This window comes from Grampus griseus (assembly GCF_964374135.1).
Source record: "Grampus griseus genome assembly, chromosome: 7".
In the NCBI taxonomy this organism is placed as follows: domain Eukaryota; kingdom Metazoa; phylum Chordata; class Mammalia; order Artiodactyla; family Delphinidae; genus Grampus; species Grampus griseus.
In genome coordinates this window covers 33,365,928-33,387,574 of record NC_139001.1, presented here as the reverse complement: position 1 = coordinate 33,387,574, position 21,647 = coordinate 33,365,928, and the positions used below count along the sequence as shown (strand labels likewise).

The 21,647-nt window shown below is 45.4% G+C and overlaps 1 protein-coding gene across 1 annotated transcript in view; it reads left to right on the top strand.

Moving 5' to 3' along the window:
- Nucleotides 1–21,647, top strand: part of KIAA2012 — a gene marked incomplete at both ends in the record, with an annotated part of 111,906 nt that overhangs the window by 13,111 nt on the left and 77,148 nt on the right. The window contains 9 exon segments of the mRNA XM_082658188.1: nt 918–1,077; nt 3,143–3,228; nt 3,230–3,299; nt 7,306–7,448; nt 8,641–8,824; nt 9,429–9,571; nt 12,095–12,263; nt 15,580–15,729; nt 19,172–19,342. Of these exon segments, the coding sequence (XP_082514314.1) occupies nt 918–1,077; nt 3,143–3,228; nt 3,230–3,299; nt 7,306–7,448; nt 8,641–8,824; nt 9,429–9,571; nt 12,095–12,263; nt 15,580–15,729; nt 19,172–19,342 (1,276 nt within the window).

Here is a 21,647-nt window from a genome sequence, read left to right as displayed (position 1 = left end):
GACAGTAGAGTCAATTGAATAATAAGCCATGCTTTTTTTTTTACCTTTAGTCAATTTATATATTCGTTATCCATCTGCCTTATTTGTCGCTTTTTCTCCAGAGAAAAAGCAAAGACTCAGATCACAATCAGTTCTTCAGTCAAGAGTGCTGTGATTGATTGGTGATGTCTGCCATGGACAACAGGGATGAGGAGAGATGTCAACACAAGGACCACGTGTTTGCTATTCTTGTGCTTAACTGATTATCCTTAGAGAATTTCTACCTCATTTAAGTGGTTATGATATTAACTTGTCCACCTTAAAGGATTATAATGAGGTGAAAATTATTTGTATAAGATAAAGCCCTAGCCAAGTGTAAGATGTTATTATTCACATTTATTTCCCATGATGTCTTGCATAGTGACTTTGGCAGGTAGATTCCCAGAAACTTCTCCCTGGCTGAAATGAAATGCAGCAGAGCCAGATGTTTTCAAAATGCCATGCTCCTCGTGAACACGGACAGAGTTTGTCTGTCCCATTATTCATATTGCAAACATTGAACGCTGATGCTGATTTGTCGACCTGGCTTTCTCATACGGGGCCACTTTTTAAGATACTAAAATGATTTCCACAGGCTGAACTAAATGATGTGTTTTCTTTTGAGGCTCTTTATCCTTTTCTGGTGTTCTATCTCAAGATGGGATCTGGTATTTCTCATTTCTCCTTCTCCTTCCAACTGCAAATCCACAGGGGCCTTTCAGAGCTTTGCTTGGTGGGCTCTTGGTTTATGTCTGTTGGCCGAGGCATCCGTTTCTGGTGCCTTCCAGCACCTTCCGGGAGTCTCCCGGATTACTGATGAGGATTGTGCTAGCCAGCCTGTATCACTGGGAGGCTCCCAGCTCAGCAGCCATGCTGTTTCCTGACTGGTGTCCACACAGAGAGAGCAGGACAGGGCCTGGCAGCCATACCTCCACTTCCAAAGCCAACCAGAGAGCCAGGGCCTACGGCGGACCCAGCCTGGGTATTCAGCCAAGAGACACCTCCGTGGCCTCCTGCGGACGTGGCCCCCTGACACCATGTACAGGCTCCAATGTGCAGGTCAGTGGGGACATGGGAGGAGGTGCACCTTGAGCCTCCCCGCCTCGCATTCTGGTGTGAGAGTGTGTTTTCCATCAAGGTCTGAAACAGCAGAATTTCAGGCCCAATTCTGTGTTAATAGTGCCGTCGCACCTTTCGCCCGTCAGCTTCCCCCACGTGTGCGGAGGGAGTGCAGCCTGAAGTCTTGCCTTCCCTCTACTGCCTCTCAACAGTCTCACGCTCTGCATCCCAAGCAGAACGTGCATCCCAAGCTTCCCCATGCAGAGACTCCAGATCCTCCAGTGCAATCCCAATCTTTTACAAGGGAAGGAGAAAGAGGCCCAGAGGGGCAAAGTAATTTGTCCAAGGTCATTCAGCCAAAAGCAAAGCTGAAACCAGAAGCCAGATCCTCCCCACACCCCAGGTGCCACCCTCTTCCCAATATCCCCTACTTCCCCTTCAGAGGGACCTCAGATCCCCCAGGACGTAGAAATGTTAGGCCTCCTCCTCAAAGAAGGTGGCTCTCCAGCACAACCCACCCAGGAGTGAGACAGACACCCTGCTGCTGAACAGAGACCCCAAACACACTCTGTAATGGCTTCAAAATAAAAACAGGCAATGGCTGGGAATTAGAGTTGCCAGATTTAGCGCCTACACACGTGCACATACACACAGAGGCACGCACAAAAAAGTTACACTTGTAACATCTGGTACATATTCCTACTAAAAAAGTATTCATTGTTTATCTGAAATTCAATTTTAACTGGACATCCCATATTTTATTTGGCAAACCTACTGGGGAAGAGAGGGGAGAGCAGTAGGATTTGCCAGTGGCTACTCAGCTAGCTGCCACCTCTTCAGCACCAACGAACAGACGGGACCAGAGGAAAACTGCCTTTCTTCTTGCTTTACAGGTTTACTTCGGGAAAGGAGAGAAAACAGCTCTCTCCCCAGTAAGTGATGACTTGAAGGAAAATGAGAGATGTGGGTTTGTCCAGTAATTGGTTTGCCCCTCACGGTGGACCCACGGTTCCAGGCAGTTCCATTTATCTAACACTTGTGAGAAAGAGCCTCTTAACCAGAGATATGTTTATTGTTGGGTGGGGCGGAGGGCAGAGCAGGCCACTGGCCCATGGCCCAAGCCCAACGTCTTCAAGGAGGAGAGCCCCTCTTAACATCAAAAAATGTCTCAGACCCTTCTGTGAAAGTCATGTAGCTACAATGTGTGGTTTAAGGAAAGGTCCATGTGTACGTGCATTCTTGGGCCTCTTGCCATAATTCCTCATCAAAGGCCTTCTTGAGGGTGAGACTCTCAAGCTGGAGGAGCAAAGACAATACTGGGATTTGAGATCATTGGCCTAATGGACTCTGCCACCCCCTTCCTTCACATCTCAGAGCTCACCACCTTTGTGATGCTGGTATGTTCCCATCTTTCCACTCCTATGATAAATCCTCACCACCCTTCAGGCACACATCTTCTACAAAGGCTTCTCTGACAAATCCAGCAATGTTGAGCTCCTCATTTTCTGGCCTTATATAACACTGACACTTGGGACCACACGCATAGAGCAGAGGAGAGCTTTGTCTCTCCAACAGACTATTAGTGCCTTTAAAAAGGACCCATGTCTGGTTTCTCTGTATCCACCCTACTGCCCAGTAGAGAGGTGGGACCATTGACAAGCCCTCAATAAATACTTATAGAATGGATTGAAAATCATGGGGGTTGCAGAAGCAAGCAGGATATATCCAGGAGAAACCTTTAGATTTCCTTCCAAGGCAGGAGGTGCCTTTTAGCCAACCCCAAAGAAGCAGCCATGTTTCTTCCACGAGGGGGACCCAATTCCTGGGAATGGTGGAGCGGAAGAAGTATATATGTGGCACAGGACCAGAGGCACCCAAGACACTAGACAGAGAACCCTCTACGGCTTCTATCTGACTTTTTAATCTCTCACATCTTCTAATTGTCTTCCTTAATGGGCAATGTCCAAAACTAAGACTAATGCAAGTGGGGAACCCTGTAGTTATCACCAAGACATCTAGACTGGCAACCATTACTTCTACCAATAACTCCTGACCTACTCTTCAGGATACATCAAGGATTCTGTCCTGCTCCAGGAAAGTCAACTTAATGTACCAAAGAATCTCAGGCCACAACAGGATCTTTTAGGTGTACCCCCCCAAATACCATCTCCTGCCTGTCTTCCCTCCATTTTGGATTCAACCAGGAAAATCTTTGGAACAAGGTACATGTTGATTTTATCAAACCAGACCTCAAATACTTGGATTTTTAACAGCTTAAAATGAAGTTTTCCAAAATAAGGTCTAGGGACTCTGGGTTTCATTGTCCTCATCTGTAAAATGAGGGAGTTAGTCTAGACCAGCACCATCCAATAGTACCTTCTGCAATGATAGAATGTTTTATACATATATATATTTTTTATACATATACGTGTGTATATATATATATATATACATGTATATGTATATATACATGCATATATGTATATATGTGTGTGTGTATATATATATATATGCTGTCCAATTCCAATATAGTAGTTATCAGCCACATGTGGCTATTGAGCTCTTGAAATGTAGGTAGTGTGACTGTGAAAATGAGTTTTTAAATTTTATTTACTCTTAATTAATTTACATCTAAATAGCCACATGTGGCTAGTGGCTACTGTATTGGACAGTGCATATCTAGAGTCTAGATTTTAGACGATTTCTTATGTCTTTTTCACTCTAACACTCTTTAACCTGTGGCTTTGTGGCAATATCATAAGAAAAAATACAGGCTTTGGAGCCAGAAATCTGGCTGTTCTGCAATGGCTGTTCTTTCTCTTACTAGATGTAAGATCTTGAGCCAATCACTCAACCTCTTTGAGCTTGTTTGCTTATCTCTGTAATGGACATAACAAGGCCTACCTCGTTACTGCACAGAAAATTATTGTGAGCTGTCTGTAAGCTGTTCAGTACTATGGAGGTTCTACCTGTCAATATTATTCTTGGGAACTTGAAGCATTAAAAGAGCCAGATTTGCTTTGCCAAGGGAGATGGGGAAAGATGACTGGATAAAGATGACTGGGCAAAGAATAGGGTCTTGACTACTACCAGAGTTTTTGAGAAACGAGAAGGAAAGGACAAGAGCCTAACATAATATAAAGTTAATTTTTCTGAAATGAAAAAGGAATTTTCCAGAAACAATAGTCCAGAAACAAACCAAGCTCTGTACTTGCAAAAGGATCTAGTCAGGATAAGTAGAGAATCTGATCTATCAAGTGGAGTGGAGAACATGGCAGGTTCTCAGAGCCTGGTGCCATAAACATGCCTACCATATACCTCCCTTGAGTCTAGACTCCATTATCAAGGAATTTTGGTCATAACCTTGTCCAGTAGTTCATCTATGGGAAACATGCTGGTCAGGCAATTGTATTTCTCTTTGTAATTATACCCCGGTCTATACATCAGTCTCTATGCACTTTGCTAATGTGGGTCAACATCCCTGAGACCAGGTGATTCTGAGGCACTGATGAGATCAAGTTTCTGGGCCATCCATGTCCTAAGAGTAGTGAACTCACCCAGTAATCCTCCTGTGCTGGAACCTTCTGCCCTTCCCCAGGTGGCACCCCACCTCGCCATTGCCTAATGCCTTCTTGCTTCAAAAATTCTACTGTCTCCAGTTAATATCCTTAGACTTTGATGCCCTGAGATCTAAAAATACTGGACTGTGGACTATAGTACTTCCATGTGAGGGTGGATCAACACTGCACACCTAAGGAATCAAGTGGCTTCCCTAATTGATGCCATATACGGAGGAGCTGTCACAATCAGGCAGAAACAGAGAGGCAATATTAAATAGTGATTAAACACGTGCCCATTGGCACCAGATTCTAAGCCATGTGACCTCTCTGGGCCTCAGTTTCCTTATTTATAAAATGAAGATGACCATACCCACCTATACCTCACAGGATTGGATGTGGGACTTAAACGAGATAATGCAGTATCTGGCTCATAGCAAGTGCTCAGTAAATGTTAGTTATAGACCTCCCTACCTTGTGTTTTTTTGTTTGTTTGTTTGTTTGTTTTTTTTTGCGGTACGCGGGCCTCTCACCGTTGTGGCCTCTCCCGTTGTGGAGCACAGGCTCCGGACGCGCAGGCTCAGCAGCCATGGCTCACGGGCCCAGCCGCTCCGCGGCATGTGGGATCCTCCCGGACCAGGGCACGAACCCGTGTCCCCTGCATCGGCAGGCGGACTCTCAACCACTGCGCCACCAGGGAAGCCCCCTACCTTGTGTTTTTTAAGCATAACTGTAATGCCCAATTGCCCATGATCACAGGGACCAAAAATCAACTTGTAAGGAAGGAAAAATAGCTCAGAGACTATAGCCTGAACCCTGACTGATGGTTTATTTGTTTTAACTTTATCTCCCCTTGGTCTCCCTCTCCTTGCCAGACACTGTATTGGAGAAAGTAACAAAAGTCCTGGCTGCAAATCTCAGATCCCCCAACAATGTGATGTTGGCTAAGTCACTTATGCTTTGTGCATCCTTAGTTTGCTCATCTGTAAAATGGTAGTAGTGGTGTCTGCGTTCCACTCTCTCTGGGTTGTTGTAAAAAACCATAGGAGAAGACACAGGTAAAAAAGCTCTCTAAGAGCTCTAAATTACTACCCCCATGCACACTATTTGGGTAATCTGAACCCATATTTGAGATAGAGAGAGACCAAGTTGTGTGGTCTCCTTTCAACAACTGAAACTTCCAATACCTTGCTTGCAAACCTGTTTCTGTTAAGCATAGATAAATGAGCCAGAGATGATGTTTACTGAGAAGGATCTTGGTTTCCCTCACATAGATTGAGTCATATATTCAATATCACCTGGGATACAGCCAAAGGGAAGAATGCCCCTCTATATCCTCCCGCCCCAGAGCACCCTGCCCCAACTTAGCCAGTCTGCCATAAAATACAGTTCAGCAGGTGAGTGGCCATTTGGCCAGAGTTTTACTTCCTCTACCCTCAGAAATGCACTCAGCTCCCTGGTGAATCTGACCAGGAAGGATGGCCCTGAAGTCCAGCTTGACCCCAAAGGATCATTCTAGAACACACAGAAAGGTCTTTAGTGCTCCATCCTATATGGAGTTGAGGCTTTCTTGGGAGCAGGCCTAATGTGGCCCTGGGCCACCCCAGATTCAGGGATTCCCTGGGTCACTAAAACCTGAGCAGTCCCCCTGAACCTACGCCTGAGTCTGCATCTGCCCCACCAACACTCTCAGCTCAGCTCAGCCCCAAAGTAGCCTTCAGGAGCCAATGGGCAGAGGAAGGGGAGCTGCAGGGAGGGAGTAGTCCACAGATAAGCACTTGGCTCTTGACCCAATGACACCAAGGATGAGAATGATGTAAGGAATGACAAGGGTTGGGGAGTATGGGGGACAGTGAGGCTGGCTGGGAGCCTCCAGAAGCCCAGCGCTCCAACATACACAGAGCCCCTGAGGGCTTCCAGCGCCTCTCGTTGAAAGACAGCCCCATTGTTCCACGGAGCTGCAAGCAGAGAGTGGAGGTGTTGCTAAAGCAGCTCCAAACAAGGAAAGTTTGCCAGACTGTTTCAGCAATAAATCTACCTTGAGTAAGTGATGAAAATAGCTGCAGGACCCTTTAAACCATCGACGAAAGATTTGTTAACTATGCTGGAGTCATCTGTTGACTCAGATCCTTCCTGAGGGTTACACAGACAGGGTAAGTGCAGATTGCTAAGCAGTGCACTTGCCTGAGTTTTTCTACAAGTAAATGAACAGCAGACATCCCAGGAAATCAAGTGCTTCAGACTGAGCATCTCAGTGACAATAGAGCAGGGCTGCAGGTCACCCCACCATCATCACACCTCTGTTATCCCCTAGTCCCTCACAGTTTACAAAGGGGTGTCATATTCATGATCTTATTTGAGCCCCAGACAACTCTGCAAGGAAGCGAGAGCAAGAAATCAGTATCCCCATTTTACAGATGAGGAAACTGAGTCCATGAAACAAAGACTCAACCTTGAGCCTCCTGACTCTTAAAGCAGTTCTGTTCCACTGACCTGGCTGCCACTTCTGTGGAGGCACTAGCAGAAATACAGTAATAAGGAGGGAGGAGGAACAAGGGCCTTGATCAACACTTTTGCTCAGAAAAGCAAGAAGGAAGGCAGTTTGGAAGCAGCTAACAGCATCATACCTATCTCTGGGCTTGTGAAGTTGACACACTGTTCACCTTTGCAGGTCAGCAGGGCCTGGATGAAGGGGAAGCTGGGGCTGGTGGACACATGGACCTGGGCTCTGTAGCCAAGAACCATGGCAGCCAGGGGACTCGCTTGCCACCACTCAGGAAGCAGCCCTGGCAGGAAGATGAAACACAGGCAGAGGTACCATTTCTAATGGGGTCCCCTCTGTCACTCTTCTTCTGACTTTAGAGATAATGCTCCCTCCCTTCACCATTTCTTGGGGTCCTCCAGAGAAGAGAAGAGTACTTTGAGCCTACTGACCCCTGTTTCCCAAAGTGTCACCTGTGGAACCCTAGCATTGCCAGATGCTCCATGCAAAAAAAGGGTTTCTTGGCCAAATACATTTGGGAAATGTCCTCCTCCCAGAGAGTCACAGTGCACATTTGACCATGGACCATAGGTAGTTCTATAGGTAAAGTGGCTGGTTTAGTTTTAACTCATGGTTTTCCAATCTTACTTAACCACAGATCCTCCCTACACTCTTCACCCCATCTAGGCAGCTCTAGTCTTCTCTAGAAAAAAGAGCTTTTTGGCCTTAGAGTTGGAAAAGCCTTGTTTTGAGTCCTGCATCTTGCTAGCTATGGTGACTAACTTAACTAACTTTGAACCTCTTTGAATTACCTCTCTTGTAAAATGGAGCTGTTATCATACACACCTCTCAAGGTTGCTATAAGGATTAAATAAGTTAAAATGTAAAAATGCTTTCTAAACTCTAAGGCCCGTGTGTGTGTGTGTGTGTGTGTGTGTGTGCACGTGTGTACAAGGCGACAGTGGTTCAGAGAAACGTAGACAACACGTGCTCCTATCTTGAATAAACATGTATGACTTACAAGCAGGTCACACGCCAATGAAACAGGAAAGGGGGAGAAGAGAAGTACCACCTAGTGGGAGAGAAGAGACATTTTATGATGGATAAAGACAATGATACTAGCGTGAATATACTTAATGCAGAACTATACACTTAAAAATGGTTAAAATGATAAATTTTATGTTATGTATATTTTACTACAATAAAAAAAAGTTTGCCAAAAAGAAAAGACAGTGATACTGATGCTTGATTTTTAATTTTTTCATTTTGATTTTTAAATTTTTTGCAAGAAAGCACTATATGTCAGGCATGGTTAAATGTCATTCTATCACCAATAATAAAATGTTTTATTATAATAAACATCATGAAATATCTTGCCATTATAACCATGTTTTTCTTCCCAGGCTGCTAAGGAGATTTCATCCTTGGAACCACCAGTCTAGCCACAAGGTCTGACTGTTATAGGAACCTGCTCTGTTCCTTTACAAAACCTGTTTTCAGGAATGCGTATCTGTCCTTCCCTAGGACACGTCAAAAGGGAATCACCGTTGCATCCACGCTTCAAAGGAAAGCCACCATGAAAAAACACAGCAAACCTCCAGGAGGGCCCTTGGGCATGCCCGCATCGATCATTCTTGGCTCCTGCGTGACAAATCCCACACGACATTCTATGGACGCGCCTTCCCCAACAGGAAGGCAGATCTCAGCGGTAAGAAGCCAAATACCTTGCTTGTTGATCTCGGTAAACCTGATCCTGCAGAGAGCACCGAGGCAGGCTGAGTGTCACTTCCTCATGCCACTCACCTTAGAAAATAACTGCCAAAGTCCAGCTGGAGGTAGGAATGAGACCAGTCCTCAACCGCACACATTCCGCAGTCAGACTGCCTGCGCTCAAATTACCCCCACTTACTAACGGTGACCTTGGGCAAGTTATTTAATCTTACAGAGGCTCCGTTTCCTCATCTGTAGAATGGGAATAATAATAATACCTCCATAAGGCTATTACGGGGATTCAGTTAATGCATATAAAATACTTTGCATGATTCTTGTCCTATAGTTAACACTTAATACATAGTAACTACTATGATGATCGTTATTATTCTCCCTATCACCTGACTCAACCAACAAGAACCCAACCCAGATAATGAGATTAGGGCTTCCTGAAGCTACCTCAGCCAAAGCCATGGCCGTCTGAGTGCCTCGGCGCTCTCTGTCTCTCTTCCCATTAACCCAAAAGTGATAAAAGTTGAAAGTCAACTGTCCATCCCCACCCCGGCAACTAATAAGTTCTTGTTCCCATCCTGTTTCTACAGACAAACAAGGGAATATGAAACTCCACCAGGGCAGAAGCAGCCACTTGTTCCAGGAGCCTCCTGCTGAAAGATGTCTTTTCCCTCCTGTAGCATCTGCCACGGGCTCAGAAAAAAACACATCTGGAGAAGCAAGGAGGAAAAAGGTTGTGCGTGTGTGTGTGTGTGTGTGTGTGTGTGTGTGTGTGTGTGTGTTTTAAGCATGCGCGCGCTTAAAAGATTAATCTCAATCTAGGAATGAGGTGACTCAAAGGGATGTCTCAGAGAACAGGCCTTACTTGCTTCTGAGCTCACCGGGTGGAGCTGGACTAAAGCGGTAGTAATTTACTAAATGTTGAAAATAGTGAAGTACAGGAAATTTCAGCTGCCCCCGATTAAAGCGTTATGGTGTTAACCAAACTTTCTGGTACCAACAGAATCCCTTTTCCTGTTAAGGGGCTGAGGTTTATCTGTAAGCGTGTAAGGACAGAATTTGGGTTTGTAAGCAGCTGACCCACTTCAACCTCAAAATGCTGGAACCCAGAAATGGTTTTGCTTAATTTGAGGGTCTGTCACCTTTGAAACTGTAGGATAAATTTTGCAGGTTTATCAACCCCCTTCAGAAGTCAGGTACACCTTCCTTAAAGACGTCCTTCGCCGTCTCTGGCCTGGTCCTGCCTTGAAATTCTGTGTGGGTCTTCAGTTTGGTTGGGAGGCACCTGTGCTGAGTGGGAATGAGCAGGGACTCTGGAATGTTCTGCCCGTGGCAGCTGTGTTACTTGAGCCAGTGGCTCACCACTCTGAGCTATAGTGACCTCCTCTGTGCACACAGATAATAATGCCAGCCTCACAGGGCTGATGGAAGGATGAAAGGAGATGAAGCATTTATGTGAAAGTATCTTGTGTCCAACTGGAAACAACAGCAGTGTTAGTTCATGGTGGGGATTCGCACCATCTGAAGTGGTCCTGAGGAGCCATGGGCACACCAGGTGGTCCTGGTGCCAGTGAGGGAGGTCGTTTTCAGTCTATTCAGGATTTTCTCAGATTTTCCATGTCTAAGCTGATCTAAACCTTTCCATTCATACCAGAAGGGCATCTGTCTTCCCAGGTTCCTTTGAACCAGGAGTAAACAGCAGGCCTGACCTGCCAGGGTCACTCAGGCCTAAGGAAAGCCCTCAATCTCACACCCAGTTCAGCCCAGAACCAAGCCAGGCTCAGAGGACAGGAGTCCCTTCCCTCAACCCATGTATATGATTTAGCAGAGGAAAGCAATATTTTCCACTATATTAAAACTCTGTAAATTTTTAATTACAATAGAGAAATTAAGGCTTGGCTTATCAGCCATACCTCACACAAACCATTTGAGTTTCCACATAGATTTCCCAATGCAAACCTTGTCAAACAAAATACACAAGGTCAGTATTCAGAAGAGGGCAGTTGGTGGGCAGCCGGCACCTGGACAGTGGAGGTCTCCAGGGACATAAATATGCTATGTGCATGTGTTAGGTTAATCATTTTCTTAACGTCTCATAATTATACATATTACCCTGAATATATTTGGGTGAATTTCCTTCCTCATTCAACTCTAAACACGTTAGGATACTTGTGTGTGTTTCGGATCTTTTTTCTTTTTGAACACTAAAAAAGTGAGAGACGTTTTTATTTTTCCTCCTGTGAAACTGAAGTCCCTGAAACCCAGCACACGTATACATTTCATAGAACCAAGTTCGTATGTTAAAAGCTGCAAACTAAAAGGAGAAATTTTCAGCAACTTCTGAATAATTGGAAACAGGAGACTAAGTGCTACCCATAGCTCCTTTCTCTCCCTCTCTCTCTCTCTCTCTCTCTCTCCCCATATACATATACACATACACCACACACACACGTTTTGGGGTTTTTTGGACATAAAAAAACTGGGTTACAGTTGTAGCTGATCCTGACACACAGTGATTTTTTTTCTAGCTATGTTCCTATTATAGACGTGTGGAGACAGCTAGGTATTCTGCTAGTGGCAAGATTAGGTATTAAACCCTAATGAAAGAAGAGTCTTCTCTCAAAGAAATATCATAGAAAAAAGCTTAGCTCCAAACACTGTTGTAGCGACATATAATTAACTCATTTAATCCTCATGGCAATTTATGAGGTGGGAAGTATGATTGCCCCCATTTTACAGAGGAAGAAATTGAAGCTTAGAGAGATGACATGAGGAAAGCAAACACAAATGTGTATTCCTACTTTCTGCCCTTTCTTACCTACAGGTTTGCACAGTCCACAATCTGAGCCATATTTTTTTCTCTTAACGACACAAGCCAAGATTTCTCCTTCTCCGGACATGGAAGTCTCAGCTCTATCATTTTAATCTGGCTCAGTTTCCCGACTGCAAGAGAAAGACTGTATTTCCTCACAAAGGCTCTTGAATTTACCACATTTATACTTCTCAGAGCAATCAGAGGCTAGGTTAATGGGTGCATAACCACGTTCCCATGAAGCAAAGCAGCCCTACTCTAGTGGGTTGACCGGTTTCCAGGTCTGTCAGCTTTATCTCCCAGCCCTGGGTACAGAAGCGACATTACACTCAGCAGCTTCTGATGCTGGAGATTCAGTAAGATACAATGTCATTTATCCCTTGCAGGCAGCAGGATTTAGATACCTGCCAGATGGGGGTGTGTTTGTTTTTACATTTTCTCCAGGCACCAAAGGCTTTGAAATCACCTCCTATCTCAGAGGAATCATCCAGAGTCCTGGACCCCCTGAGGAGTCAACTTAAAGCCAATAAGACCCCAGCAGAGCTCTTCATCTTCCCCATGAAGATTCATTTCCATACCCAACACCCCCCAAAAGGAAAGGCACGAAGAAGAGGTAGGTCCCTGTGACTCGGTCTCCTGAGGGAACCCGGCAGGCCAGGAAGGATTGGGGTGTGGGTCCCGCTAACGCAGCCCTCTCCTAAATCGTGGCTGACACTCTTCAGGGTCACCCCCTTGAGAGAACTTTTTTTTAAAGAAAGAAAAAGGATAAGTCTACAAGTAGCTCTCTTCTGGTCATACTCAACTCAATTTTTAAGATATTTATTGAGTCCTCGTCAAGCAGAGCATTTTGCTAAACTGTGGAAGAAAATGGAAGTCAGCCATACACATAAATTAAGTCCAATGCACCGTAGATGTTATAAAGGTGCAAGAATTTTCAGGCAGCTTACAACAAATAAATGCAATACATTAAGAAGGACAAATAAAATTGAAATTGAAAAAATAAAACACCTGGTTAAAAAGAGCAGAGAAATAGATGTTATCAGACACCTGGGATGAATTCATTGCTTTTGGTAAGCACTGGATTTAGATGAGTTACCTGGCAGCCAAGATAAAGAGGATATTTGGATCTTTGGACCTTTGCTTTATAAAAGAAAGATAAAAGTTTGTCTGAAGAGCCATTTTCCTGATTTTTTGTAATTTATTTTATTGAGGTATAGTTGATTTACATTGTTGTGTTAATTTCTACTGTACAGCAAAGTGATTCAGTTATACATATATATACATTCCTCTTCATATTCTTTTCCATTACGGTTTATCACAGGATACTGACTATAGTTCCCTGTGCTGTATAGTAAGATCTTGTTGTTTAATCTGTATTATCATATAATATACAAACCTGTATATCATAGTTTACACCTGCTCATTCCAAACTCCCCGTCCTTCCTTTCCCCACTGCCCTCCCCCTTGGCAACCGCAAGTCTGTTCTCTATGTCTGTGAGTCTGTTCCATTTTCCTGATTTTGAATTAGGTACCATTATTATGTAATGTTAGATGATTTCTACAATCCTTGTCAGGGAAGAGATTTTGAGCTTCTAAGCAAAGTGCTAAGAGAGTACAGGCAAGGGAGAGAGCAATTCCAGCTGGGACTTAGAAAGGCTTTTTGAAAGAGGCTTCTGAATGACCGCTTAGCTCACCCTGCACCCTGCACCCTGCACAAGGAGAAATTCTTTCTGACCTTCCCAAGCCATTCCACATTCTTGCCCCTGGGACTTTTCTGGGCAAGCCGAGGCAAAAGGCAACTCTCTAAACAGCTGACTCCAATTTTGAAGAAGTCCTAGTTCTGAGCTTTCTAGAAACTTCAGCAAAAACGGCCACTGATTTCTCAGTTTTTGCTCTATGGCTGTTTGGAATTCTCACTATGAAGAAGAATGTCTGTTCATCTTAAAAGACCAGTCAATGGAAGGGGTCATAAGGGAACTTTCTGAAGTGATGAAAATGTTCGAAATCTTGGTTGGTTGCATGGATATATACATTTGTCAAAACTCATTGAACTGTACACTTAAGATCTGCACATTTCAGTCCGTAGATTTTAACTTTCAGAAAAAAATTACTTAGCTCCTTAAAAAAAAACACATAGTATTACAGTATTTTTAAATGTAGGTTTTTCTTATTATTCAGGTATGATGAGGCCAATAGAGATCAGGAGACAACTGCCAGTGAAAAGATAGTCTGTTACAGTTCGCAAGAGGAGAGAGCATGCCACGCCCCTCGAGGCCACATGGAGAAGAACCAGGGTCAGCTAGGAAGCAGAAGGGCTGGCTGAGTGGGGGTGGGGGGGGGGCGTGTGGGATGGGCAAGAGTCTTTATTGCATTTTTGGCAGGAAGGAATGGGCGAGGCAGGGCAACCAGGCTAAGCCGGTTTGGGATTGGCTAGTTTGAAAAGTTTGGGCAGGCTCTGTGCATCAGGGCTGTCCCTGGTTGTCTGGTACCTGGCCCTGGGGTCATTAAGGCAGGGGGATATTGGCCTGGAAGTGTTAAGGAGGTCATGGCTGGGGAGGGGGGGAGGGGCTCTAGACTTATTGGTTTCCATATGAAATGTGCACTTGCAGGTGGTCCTTTACAGTCTCTAGGAACTGGCGAGCCCTGGGAGGGACAGCCTCCCCAGGGTGAGTAAGGTCCCAGATGTCAAAACACTAGAATAAAAAGATATGCTTACTGATTCACTTTGCTGTACACCTGAAACTAATACAACATTGTAAATCAACTATACTCCAATTAAAAAAAAAAAGACATGCTTAATATACACAAAGACAGACCTATTTGCAGGATTTGGTTAAATCCTGATTATCTCCCATGATGACCCTGGAAGGAAGGTCACCAGGCCATCATGGACCAGATTCTTAAACCTATTAGATCCATTGAGCTTGCCAACACACTGACAAATGAAAAATAGGAATAAAATATACAGAAAGTGAATCCATTGAGTTCTTCCTTCTTTTGTATGTCAGTGAGGACTCCTTCAGTAACAGGTGTTAGAAGCCTAACTCAAACTCTCGCAAGCAAAAAAAGAAATGTATTCACTCATGTAATTGGATAGTGCAAGGACCAGCCAACTCCAGGCTCAGCTGGATCCAGGCCTCAGAAAATGTCCTCTGGGCACTATTTGTCTGAGTCTCTCAGCTCTGTTAGCCTTTCCTCTCAAGCACATTGTCCCCATGTGGTGGTAAAGATGGCCTCCTGCAATTCCATGACAACTTGTTAACCCTGGTAGAAAGAATATGCCTCTTGGACTTCCCTGGTGGCGCAGTGGTTAAGAATCCACCTGCCAGTGCAGGGGACACAGGTTCGAGTCCTGGTCTGGGAAGATCCCACACGCCGCGGAGCAACCAAGCCCGTGTGCCACAACTACTGAACCGGCCCTCTAGAGCCCACTAGTCACAACTACTGAGCCCATGCACCACAACTACTGAAGCCCCCGCACCTAGAGCCCGTGCTCCACAACAAGAGAAGCCATGGTAATAAGAAGCCCATGCACCGCAAGGAAAGTAGCCCCCACTCACTGCAACTAGAGAAAGCCTGTGCTCAGCAACAAAGACCCAACACAGCCAAAAATAAATAAATGAATAAATAAATTTATTTTTAAAAAGAGAGGATAATGCCTCTTAAAAGCTCTTGCAAAAAGTACCAAAATTGCCTGTGACTGGCCAGGCTTGGGCTATGTGCCCACCCCGGACCCAGTCACGGTGGCTAAAGCAATGAGGTGCTCTCGTCAGCCAGGCTTCAGTCACTTGCCCATCCCTGGAGTCAGGGAACGGACCACCCAAACCACATGGTCTGAGTGAGAGAAAGATGGGTCCCCAAAAAGAAGAGAGAGCTGGCAAAAACCACAGATGTCTACTACAACTTGGCTTTCTCTTTGTCTCTCCTAGGTGCTCCTGTTTCTGAGTCAGCACCAGAAACAGAAGAAGAGTCCAGGCCTTTATGGAGGCCTCCCCTGAAGCAGGTGCCCCTGAAAAGACCAAGGGAATTAACAGTACATCTCCCAGTAGACACAGGGAGGGACACACTCTTGCCTCAAGGTAGCTATTCCTTCCCTCCAGCAACCCACAGGGATCTCAATCCAAAGGAGAGCCAGGCAAGACACATCAGGGTCCTCAGCCATAAAAAGGAGGCTGGAGGGACTTCCCTGGTGAAGCAGTGGTTAAGAATACGCCTCCCAATGCAGGGGAAACGAGTTCGAGCCCTGATCTAGGAAGATCCCACATGCTGTGGAGCAACTAAGCCCGTGCACCACAACTACTGAGCCTGTGCAGTACAGCCCGCGAGCCACAACTGTGGAGCCCGTGCTCGTAGAGCCCGTGCTCTGCAACAAGAGAAGCCACTGCAATGAGAAGCCCACGCACCACAACTCATCACAACTAGAGAAAGCCCGCGCTCAGCAACGAAGACCCAACGCAGCCAAAAATAAATTAATTAATTTTTTTAATAAAAGAGGCTAGAAGGGAGGCCACTCCTCCCCGGCCACTTGAAGATGGCTTCTGCTCAGGCAGCAGCTGGTTTAACCAAAGTGCTGCAGTGAAACCAACTTCCTGTCTAGCTCACAAGTTACTTACTCACTAAATCAAACCCCCTACTAGTATTTCCTGGTTGCAGATGTAAAACAGCACCAAACTTACTACATATTTGCTGCACGCTCTATAGTTTCTCCCATGTTTTTAACCAATGGAATTTCATTTCTAATCTATTTGGGACTATTCATGAGAAGTTCATAATATCAACAAAAGGCATCACTCCAGTTTTTCAAAACATCTGAAATTATACATATGAGTGCATCAAAGTGTATATTTTTATGTGTTGAGAGGTTGGAAACAACGGGCCATATTTAGAAAGCTCTATATTTTCACAAAACTGAAGCTCCTTCCCCAAGGGCAAGATGACGGTATCACAAATGCTAGGTGATCTCTGAGTGGTGGTAATCAGAAGAAGTAGAAGGATGAACGTTCATATTTAAGGAGTTCTTCCTCAGTGACAGGCACTGGCCTCAGGTTTTAACACATCTTATCTCATTTACTTCTCACAACAGTCCTACCCTCATTTCACAGATCAGAAATCTGAAGCCCTGGGAGATGAGTGACTTGTTTGAGGTCACACAGATGTAAGTGGCCTCGCTGGGCTTGGAGCTGAGGCCTTCCAGTGTCAGCATCTGTGCTCTTATTCATTATACTGCACGGCCTCTCAGAATAAAAAAAAAAAAAATGAACCCAGGTCAGGATGTTCTTGAGACATTTCCATTTTGAGAACGTCCTTTGATTATTGAGGCAGGGGCTTGTTTACCATGTCTCTTAAGTGAGAGTTAATCATCCTAAAGACTTTGAAGTTTTTAAAAAAAAAAAAAAAAAATCCACATATGGGGACTTCCCCGGTGGTCCATTGGTTAAGAATCCGCCTTCCAATGCAGGGGACGCGGGTTAGATCCCTGGTCAGGGGACTAAGATCCCACATGCCGCGGGGCAACTAAGCCTGCGCGCTCTAAAGCCCGCGTGGCACAACTAGAGAGAAGCCCATGTCGCAACGAAGATCCCGCGTGCTGCAACTAAGACCCGATGCAACCAAATAAATAATAAATAAATAAATAATAATTTTTTTTTTTAATCCTCATATGGCAAGGGTCACTCTGTGTGCAGACAGGTAAGAAAGCAGCTTTGCCCCTGTGCACCACAACGTCAGGGGCACCGCCTGAGCCACCAGGAGGGATGGGCAACACCAGGGAATTTCATCTTTGGTGCTGCTCACCTCACACTGTCCTCCACTTGTTTTGAGCTGCCATGTTCACTGGGGACCCAGTATCTAGAGCCTGTCCATCCTCTGCTACCCTGCCAGGAGGAAGCTGGGCTAAGAAGTCCCTGGTAGCTTGGTTAGTTCAGTGTGTGACTCAACTGGGTAGTAGATGCATTAAAAAAAAAAAAAAAAAAAAAAGGTCTAAAGAGGCAAGATTTTCATGGCAATCTTTCTCACACAGGGGTCCCTGGAGCAAGGGTGTTTAGAACTAGTAAGTGGGACTCTCATCGCCCCAGAGGTTGCACAGACCCATTTACGGGCTTAGCTCTGGATTGTTTCACTTCTCATATCATAAAAATGAAGCCAGATTTTTTATACGCACATACACACATACATATTTTATTTTATTGCTGAACCATCCGAGACTAAACTGCAGACTTTGTACATTTCATCCCTTATCAGCACGTATCTCCCAAGAGCAAGGATATTCTCCTTGTAACCACAGTACAATTATCACATTCAAGAAAATTAACATTGATGTAATACTCTTTTCTAATATATAGTCCACATTCAAATTTCTCTAATTACACCAGTAATATTCCTTACAGTTGTTTTTTTTCCCCCAATCAATCCAGGATTCCACTCAGAATCATACATTGTATTTAACTGTCACATCTCTTTAGAATCTTTTCATCTAGAACACTTCCCCAGTCTCATTTTTCATGACACTGACATTTTTGAAGAGTTTAGGCTAGCTGCTTTACAGAATTATCCTCAATTTAGGTTTGTTTCCTCATGATTAGATTCAGATCAAACATTTTTGGCAAGAATGGCATGTTGGTGATGTGTGCTTCTCCGTGCATTACATCAAGGGACACAAAATATCCCTTTATATTAATTCCCTTTGTTGTAAGTTGTTCCATTATAAGTGATGTTAAATTTCATTATTCGGTTAAAGAGATGTCTTTCTCCATTGTTAAGACACCTCTTCCCTTTGTAAATAAGTAGCTTGTGATACTTGGAGACTGTGTGTGAAGCCAGCCTTTAAACACAAACACCAAGAGTGTGTTGAACATGAAATAAAGACCACTCTCTCTGAGATTAAGACAAGGTCCCAATCGCTTTTAGATTACCCTCTAAAAATTAGGTTTTGCCCTCCCTAGAGCAGCTCCTAGAGCAGAGCCTGTTTTGGGAAAGAGTGAGAGAAAGAACAAAGATTGAGGTCAAGACGTGCTTTGCGTTTATCATCCATCCTGTTACCCTCTAACTACCATCTAGAAGGGGCTACTTTGTACTTTATGACCTGGAGGAGCCATGAGATCACTGGTTCTGCTTAGAAAAATTGCTTTGTGGTTGGAACTCTGTAGCCAATAGTCCCATGAGCTTTAACGCTGGGGTCTCCCCAGTTAGGGAAGGACCTTGCAGCCTCCCTAGTCTATCTCCTATCTCAGGAGCCCATCAATAGGATGAGGATAACAACAACCACTGTTCAGTTCCTCCCAGTTCTTGGAGGTTCCCCAACAGTAGGGCTGCTATTCTAGCCAAGATAATCCCACCTTGGCTGTGGGAGATACCCGGCCTCTGCTCCTTAGCAGGGCTGGAAAAGAGAGACAAACTTGAGAGTGAGGGGAATCAGTGATCCTAGACACTAGGAGCCACAGCAACAGAATTAGAAAAGAGGTTCCTTCACTTTCTTACTGATTCAAATTCTCACTCGTACTTTTTCTCCTTTTGCTTTTGAAGAGGATGATGCTGCACCCCAGGCTGGCACTCCACCACTGTCCCTGACGGAAGGAAGAAAAGGTCCAGAGAGCCAGAGGGGCCTGGACAGCCCCAGGACATCAGGCCACAGCAGCCCCATGGGCCCCCACCATGTGAGACGGGCCGGCGGGGCACTCCCAGCAGCAGGACAAGGTAATCACTCCCGGGGTGCACGGATGCACCCTCTTGGCTTGTCTGTGGCTCTGGGCTCATTTTAATCATCCTCCAGGGCCACACATAAGCTGTCTGAAAGCCACCCCATTGAAAAAAGGGAATCAGCAGTGTTTCCAATGCTGTCAGTGAGATTAACGGTCACCATGCATATTCCTCAAGAGTCAGTACATGTTTTAAGGGTTTTCTGCACCAACAGGCACTGCCAAGCTGTTCTGTGCTTTCCTCGCTCCTGGCAGCAGCGTGTGATGACACAGCTCCCTGCGCTCAGCAGGGAGACTCGCTACTGGGTTTACCAGGCATTCTCAACACCGAGCCATAACCCTGCACGGGGCAAGGGAGCCTGGGGACGCTGCCAACAGGAAGAGTCCCCGGGGAGGAGTCACCCTCCGGCCCAGGGCAGAGCCTGAGGCCTGTACACAGAGAGAAAAGGACTCTGGATTTCTACTGAAGGATGAGGCAGGCAGGGCCACACCCTCTATGACTTAGCCCCACTCAGAGTTCTTATCCTTAAGAGCCAACAGTCCAGGAGGAAACTAAGACAGTGCAATAACAGCTTCCATGGGGGCTTTGATCTAAACGCAGCACATAAAGCAAAAGTTGCTTAGGGTCCAAATGACCCCTGAAAATCCCTTAGGGAGGGGCCATGCTGGAGACCAACAAACCATTTTCTAGAAAGTGCAGCCCAATCAGCTGTTCCTCCCTCATCGGATGATGGGTGGTTTTCTCTGATTGAGCACCAGTTGAAGGAGCTGGTGTGTGTTTGGGTGCCAGACAATGTGAACAAAGTATCTCTGTTAACAACAGAATCACACTCAGGGCCTAGAGAAGCTCACACTCGAGAGGAATGTGGCAACTGAGAGCTACCAAGAAGACAACAGATACCACAGCTTTCGTCCCATCCCAGGCTCGCTCAGAGACAGATGCCTCACTATTTAAATCCTGCTCGCTTGCGCTCCCCCTGCCTCGACCCAAGCATTTATTTATATTTGAAGCCTTGTAAGCATAAATTCAATACATGGATCAATAATTCCATATGTGCTTGCAGCTCCTCTGTTTAAGGCTGGAATGGTCAAAGTCAAATTCTCTCTCTCTCTCTCTCTCTCTCCAAAGAAACTTACAAACTATTTCCAAATGGAACATTTCTCTTACAACCTCCTCCCTTTTATATTTGCATGGCAATGATGCTCTCTTAATATGGAGCTAATGAACTGAACTTTAGGTACAGTAGCGTCACCACCAAGGGTATTCCTAGGAGGTTGCATTGCCCAGAACAAATCACACCAAACACACACACACACACCCCGAATTAGACACCCTTACAAAAGGAGAACCTGATTAGAATGAATGCCAGGGCTGTGACTATGACGAGTGCAGCCTGAAGCCTCAAGTGTGTAGGCTGAGTGTGTGTAAATGAATGTGTGTATGGGGGCACACGTGTGTCTTAGGGTATGTGTGTGCTTATATAGCTATGGGAGTACATGTGTATACTTGTGTGCTCGTGTATGTATGTGTGATTATGCAGGCATGCAGGCCTGCCTGCGAACAAGTACACATGTGTTGCTGTGTGTCCTTCCTCATGTGTGATACATGTGTGTCCTTGCAGGCACACCTGCATATGTGTGCGTGCCTTGTGAGTGTGTATATATGTACGTGTGAGTGCACACCTTGGTGTAAGTATGTGTGTTTCCGTGTGTGTGATGCCTCTGCGTATATGTGTGTTTACACACTTGTAAGCATCCACTGTGGCTGATTGCCAGCTCTACTCCTGACCTTTTTGCCTTGGAAATGGGGAAGGTAAAGTTATAGAAACACCCTCAATATTTCTAAGCAACTGAGAGAAATAGAGCTTCCTTCTCCTCCTTGGCCTGAGCCCCTTGGAGTCACTAAGCAGTCCCAGCACTTGAACCACAGGGCACAGCTGTGCCGCTGAGTACTGCACAAAGGCGTGTGACAGAGCAGGAAGCAGAGGCTGGAACCACCGAGCCCTGTGCCCAGGAGCTGGGCTGCACACACTTGGAGGATGGGGCTCCCTTTCCTTCACACAAGGTGCCCCCTCCAGGTTCACCTTGTGCCTGGAGGGCTGCCTGAAACCAGAGGATTCCCCCTTTTCTAGACCTTCACAGAAGGCACGTCGTAGGCTGTGGCAGCCCCGCCCTGTTCATCCCACACTGACTCCAGATGATGGGGCGTGAACCCTGGCCCTGCTCTGCCGAATCCCAGGCGTGGGGCTGGCCCTGCACCCTGGCAAGTTCCTGAGCACACCGGCATCTGCCCGCTGGGGATT